The following is a 5,723-nucleotide window of genomic DNA, read 5'->3' as shown; positions in this document are numbered from 1 at the left end:
CAGTGTCAGATTGAGGCTTTCTTCATGTTTTTTTACACAAATTAATGAATCAGTCATTGAATAACAATCAAGATGATAAAGTGAAAGATAAGTCTTTAGAAAAATGGTCACCTGAACCACATGAAGCCAGAGAGACAGAGGATGAGAACAACATTTCCTATAGCTGCATTCTTCTGTATGGCCCATCAGATGCACTAAAACCTGTAAAGGGTTTTACAATAAATATGCCAAGATCTTTTTGGAGCAGAATATTCTAGAAGAGGCCTCTGGTCCATATAAAAAACATATAAAAGAAGTGAGAAGCAGATGGGGTTGAGCAGATAATGGATTTCATTTATTGATCTCCTGAATACACACCTAGTATTGTTGAAACATTATTCTATTATTATTTAAAGGATAGTAGGAGTTAATGAAATAGATACAGCTCTGAACACGCCACCACACACACAGGACTCCTACTTCAAGACGCTTGATAAATATGGATCCAGAGATGCATATTATGCTACACAGGTTACCATGGTAATCAGACTTAGTTAGAGAATGGGAAATGGATGACTCTTTACAAGATGTTTTCTATTGAAACTTTATTTAGGGATCTGGAAACGGTGCCAGAGAGGAGGGAGATGAAAGAAAACATGTTTGTGATTTCTGGTGTTTTTTCAGTGTCCCTGAATGAGCAAAGCTTTTTCCACATAGACAAGAGTAAGGTTTATCTCCAGTGTGTGTGAGCTGGTGTCTTGTCAGGTATCCTGAATGATTGAAGCTCTTCCCACACTGATCACAGCTATAAGGCTTCTCTCCTGTGTGTATGCGTTGGTGTTTAGTCAGGTGTCCTGATTGATTGAAACTCTTCCCACACTGATCACCGCTATAAGGCTTCTCTCCTGTGTGTATGCGTTGGTGTATAGTCAGGTGATCTGACGTCCTGAAACTTCTCACACTGATCACAGCTAAGGCTACTCTCCTGTGTGTATGCGTTGGTGTTTAGTCAGGTGTCCTGATTGATTGAAGCTCTTCCCACACTGATCACAGCTATAAGGCTTCTCTCCTGTGTGTATGCGTTGGTGTTTAGTCAGGTCTCCTGATTGATTGAAGCTCTTCCCACACTGATCACAGCTATAAGGCTTCTCTCCTGTGTGTATGCGTTGGTGTTTAGTCAGGTGATCTGATTGATTGAAGATCTTCCCACACTGATCACAGCTATAAGGCTTCTCTCCTGTGTGTATGCGTTGGTGTTTAGTCAGGTCTCCTGATTGATTGAAGCTCTTCCCACACTGATCACAGCTATAAGGCTTCTCCCCTGTGTGTATGCGCTGGTGTATAATCAGGGATCCTGAATGATTGAAGCTCTTCCCACACTGATCACAGCTATAAGGCTTCTCTCCTGTGTGTATGCGTTGGTGAATAGTCAGGTGTCCTGATTGATTGAAGCTCTTCCCACACTGATCACAGCTATAAGGCTTCTCTCCTGTGTGTATGTGTTGGTGTCTAGTCAGGACTCCTGAGTGATTGAAGCTCTTCCCACACTGATCACAGCTATAAGGCTTCTCCCCTGTGTGTATGCGTTGGTGTATAGTGAGGTGATCTGACGTCCTGAAACTCTTCTCACACTGATCACAGCTATAAGGCTTCTCTCCTGTGTGTATGCGCTGGTGTATAGTCAGGTGTACTAATTGATTGAATCTCTTCCCACACTGATCACAGCTATAAGGCTTCTCTTCTGTGTGTATGCGTTGGTGTATAGTCAGGTGTACTAATTGATTGAATCTCTTCCCACACTGATCACAGCTATAAGGCGGTCCTGTGTGTTTTTGTGTAGTCTGGAATCCTGATTGTGAGAAATGCTTCAAACAATCAAAGTAGGGGTAAGGCCTCTCCCCTGCATGAATTCTCTGATGAGATTTTAAAGTTATAGATGCAGTGAAACTCTTCCCGCACTGAGAGCAGTGGAACGGTTTCTCTCCAGTGTGAATTTGCTCATGATTTGTCAAGTCTTGTTTATCAAAACTCTTCCCACAGACAGAGCAGTGGTGAGGTTTCTTCCCTGTACCTCTATGCTGGTGTTTGAGGTGTTCTGATCTGGAGAGACTCTTCTCTTTCTTGTCAGCATCATGATGTTGTTGAGGCTCCCCAGACGATAAGCCCCTCCCACTTAGAGAGAAACGATTAGGGATGTCCCCTGTGAAACAAAGACATTGAATAATTAGGTTTTGCAAATATGGGTCCATAAACAGATGGGTCCTACCATGAAATTAAGGCCTTTTGGGTCACTTTCATATTTTCCAGTAGAAATTGTGCATCAGTATTATATTTTAAATCTGTTATTAAATAATATGAATAAAGACTTGATAAAGTGACAATTCTGAATTTGAAAAGTCCCTCCATCAACCCTGTGGCACATCAACCCTGTGTCACTTCTAGAAAGATTTTAACACAACTAATACAATCATTTCTCCAAGTTTTACCATCGTTGAGTAAAGTTACAAGTGCAGAATAATAGGTTAATTGTGAAGTCAATTAGTAGAAGAGTTTGATTTAGATGTTGACATGCTTTGAATGAACAATTTCCCTAATAAACCTGTTTACATGGACACATCTAAAAAAAGACAAAATAAACGTTCACTGCACTCGGTCAAAAGAAGTTAGCTGGCGCTGCTTGTGTTAGAACATACACAGATTAAATACACCTCTATAACTCTGATTAAAGTGTTTACATGTCCTAATCAGTCTAAAGATTGTTCAGAAAACCAGGTGTTTTTAAAGGCGTATGCTTACTTCAGTTATGACCTCACACCAATTAAGATCAGCAGAGTAAGATGTTTACATGACTAATGCCATAATCAGTTTAATAGGAAATGATTAGTGTGCATCTAAAGCCCTAGTTATTTGGTTACTTTGACAGTCATTTCTGAACATGATTTATTTCATTTAATTAGTGATTCATTTACATCTGTCCCCCATTTTAAGGTCAACCCATGTTGTAATATGGTGAAACGGTTCCTTACATTTTTGGGCAAAAGAAACATCGAACATCAAATAGTCCAATTATAGAGCAAAGGCAGGTAAACTGGTTCTAGTCTTTTATCAATTCTCTGGTGTTTTCTGTAGAAAACTGAGCAAGTGAACCACTTTACCCATAAATTGATATGGTAGAATATATTTTTTTTGTGAAGCTTGCATTCAATTTTCACCACCTGTGGAATAAAAATTGCTTCCATTACCCCTGTCATAAGCACATTTGTGGCTGATTTAAAAGGACTATTTTACCAATGTAAACTAGTGGTTTTGTTGTTTTCAGTTGTCCCCTGTTACTTTATTTAGCACATTGGCACTTAGTACAGTATGTATTTTCATATAAACTCTTGGGAAAACATGTTTTTATGAAGTTGAACATGTGCTCTTCATGAAAGAACGCTACAATTAGGTGAAATCAAACGTTTGGGGGAGCAAGTTACACTTCTCAAAATTAGGTGGAACAACCAGATATTTTCATCAGTATATAATGAACCAATTCATTGTAACAGAAGCAGACTAATCTAATCCACATACTTAATGAAATCAAATCTCCATCTTCCATTTCTTCTCCTCTCTCAGTTCCAGTCTGCCCCGGTGCTTTCCTGCAGTCGACCAGAACCAGCAGTAAAGTACGGAGAGGCGGTTGACCTGGGGACTCCTGGAGGGTGGAGGGGGACAGGCTAAGCTCTTCCTGTTCGACAAGACGTATTACAGTTGATCATTAAACCAAATATTGTATTAATTCAGTCTAAACCTCTGATTTGGGTGCATCCCTCGTAAATCTCCTTTTACCCGAAATGTTCAATCCTTCACTGCAACCCACAAATATAAGAGCGTTGGATTGGTGGAGTCATAGACGAGTTTCCACCGTATATCTTATACCAGTCATTTCCTATCGAACAGCGCAGAAGAGGAGTAACAAAAGGGATAATTGTGCCCAAAATCTGGCTTATTTGATCATATATACATTTTTGAAACGAGTAGGTTGTTGGGAGTGTATTGGTAAAAGTAGGACACGTCACATCCAGGCAACTTTGAGAAAAACAAAAACACTTTGTATGGAAGTAGTGCCTGGTCATCACTAGTTACCACAACCCACGCCCATTTATACAACTGATCTTTTTAAATGTGATTTTAACCCTAACCTAGCAAACACTAACTTTATGCATAACCCTAAATGAATAAAAATACGTTATAGGCGTTTGACTCTGTGGCTGTGTAACTAGTGGAAACACGCATATCTGCCCTCTCATTGACTATAATGAACCCACCTGATCTTGCATCTTCCTGATTGCCTTCCAGCTGCATTTCAAATTCAACAGCCCTCGGCTCTAAACCCTCAGCCCTTGAATGACGTTTTACATCCGAATGCACCTTAAATGTCCATTGCCCAAGCGAGGGATAATGATTATGGGAGAGGCAACGTCCTTGGTGGAAATCTTGAAGTTTAACTTAAAAACAACCAACCTAAAGCTATTAATGAACCTAGTAAGCTAACGTGTCTAGCGAGCACTCCTGTCAGGTAGCTAGCTACAGTTACCCATAGTTTGGTCATTTATTCCAATACCTTTCTGAATTGCACTCATCACTAGGAAACTGAGCCAATTTTCCAAAGCTAAAATCAATATATTTTTTTAGACAGCTCGATTCATATTCCTGAGATGCTGAAAGTGCAGGTTGTTGATTAAATTTGACACTTCCCGGCCACCAGAGTTTGACATGTGACTTCAGTTTGCATTGAATTGTGGGTCATATCATCCCCGCAAGTGACCGAAGTTGTTCAATCGCTCCTTCAAGCTAAATCGAGGGCCAATTTTAGGGAATTAGACCTCCCTTATTAAGATGGCAATCAAACTGCATCCGGTTTCGACGGAGATACAACGTGTTTGGAACTGCAGCCATTTATTTTCTTTGTTAGAACGGCCACTTGAATATCTGGTCAAATAATGGCTAATGTGTAAGAAATCAGTGAAGGAATGTGAACATGTGCACACTGGGAGGAAGGAGAGAATTAGGTCATAGTCACAGATTCCTAAACATGATTGTATGAACTGTCTTAATTTTGCTGGACCCCAGGAAGAGTATCCATAATAAATACAAATTATATAGTTGTAGGCTATTTAAACAAATATAAAAACTATGCAAGTCACATTTGTTTAGGCAAGTAAACAAATTCTTATTTACAATGACTGACCATCAATGGGTCAACAGCCTTGTTCAGGGACAGAACTACATATGTTTATCTGTTCAGCTCGGTGATTCGGTTACTGACCCAACGCTCTAACCACTAGGCTACCTGCCGCTCCAAACAGAACACAGCAATGTAGAGGTTCAAATAGGATGAAAACTAGGCCTAGGCATTTTATACAACACAGCGGGCATATAATGTTATAACCAGACTTACCCTATCCATTGTGGAAGTTACTGTTCCTTTGTATGATATGAACTGTCTGACCCTAGCTGTTCTCGTCAACAATTTCCTGTTGTCTTGTTCTTCTTTAAGGTTTTATGGCAGACTACACCTATTGCCGTATTGCTGCCACCTACTGTACGGCGAGTGAATGAATAATAAAAATGTCCATCCAAATGATTTCTATCGTCGGTAAAGAATGAATGTAATACGTCTCTCCATAATAGTGTCAAATCTAAATGCAGATTTTCCATGATAAATCTACTGATGTCTTGCCAAAAATTCTTTACATTAATAC

The 5,723-nt window shown here is 39.7% G+C and overlaps 1 protein-coding gene across 2 annotated transcripts; it reads right to left on the bottom strand.

Moving 5' to 3' along the window:
- Positions 1-312: 312 nt before the first annotated feature.
- LOC124002751 (zinc finger protein 501-like) lies at positions 313-3,780 on the bottom strand. Of its 2 annotated transcripts, XM_046310470.1 has the most exons (3): positions 3,550-3,780; positions 932-2,179; positions 313-765 (listed from the first exon to the last, which is right to left on the bottom strand). In XM_046310470.1, the coding sequence occupies exons 1-2, from the start codon at positions 3,575-3,577 to the stop codon at positions 957-959; spliced, it is 1,251 nt and encodes a 416-aa protein (XP_046166426.1). In that variant the 5' UTR covers positions 3,578-3,780; the 3' UTR covers positions 313-765; positions 932-956. The 2 variants fall into 2 exon arrangements, with proteins under 2 accessions (XP_046166426.1, XP_046166425.1); XM_046310469.1 differs by having other exon boundaries at positions 313-2,179.
- Positions 3,781-5,723: the final 1,943 nt, after the last annotated feature.

The sequence above is a fragment of the Oncorhynchus gorbuscha genome, linkage group LG18 (genome assembly GCF_021184085.1).
Source record: "Oncorhynchus gorbuscha isolate QuinsamMale2020 ecotype Even-year linkage group LG18, OgorEven_v1.0, whole genome shotgun sequence".
Lineage (NCBI taxonomy): Eukaryota > Metazoa > Chordata > Actinopteri > Salmoniformes > Salmonidae > Oncorhynchus > Oncorhynchus gorbuscha.
Note: the sequence above shows the minus strand (reverse complement) of the source record. Positions and strands in the feature narration are given on the sequence as shown.

What these genes read in the sequence shown, in the direction of transcription:
- LOC124002751 (XM_046310469.1), bottom strand. Translation starts at nt 3,577, where the DNA reads ATGGAAGATGGAGATTTGATTTCATTAA. An exon ending in TGGAGATTTGATTTCATTAA is followed by an intron (nt 2,180 to 3,549) that starts GTATGTGGATTA and finishes TTTGTTTCACAG; the next exon opens with GGGACATCCCTAATCGTTTC.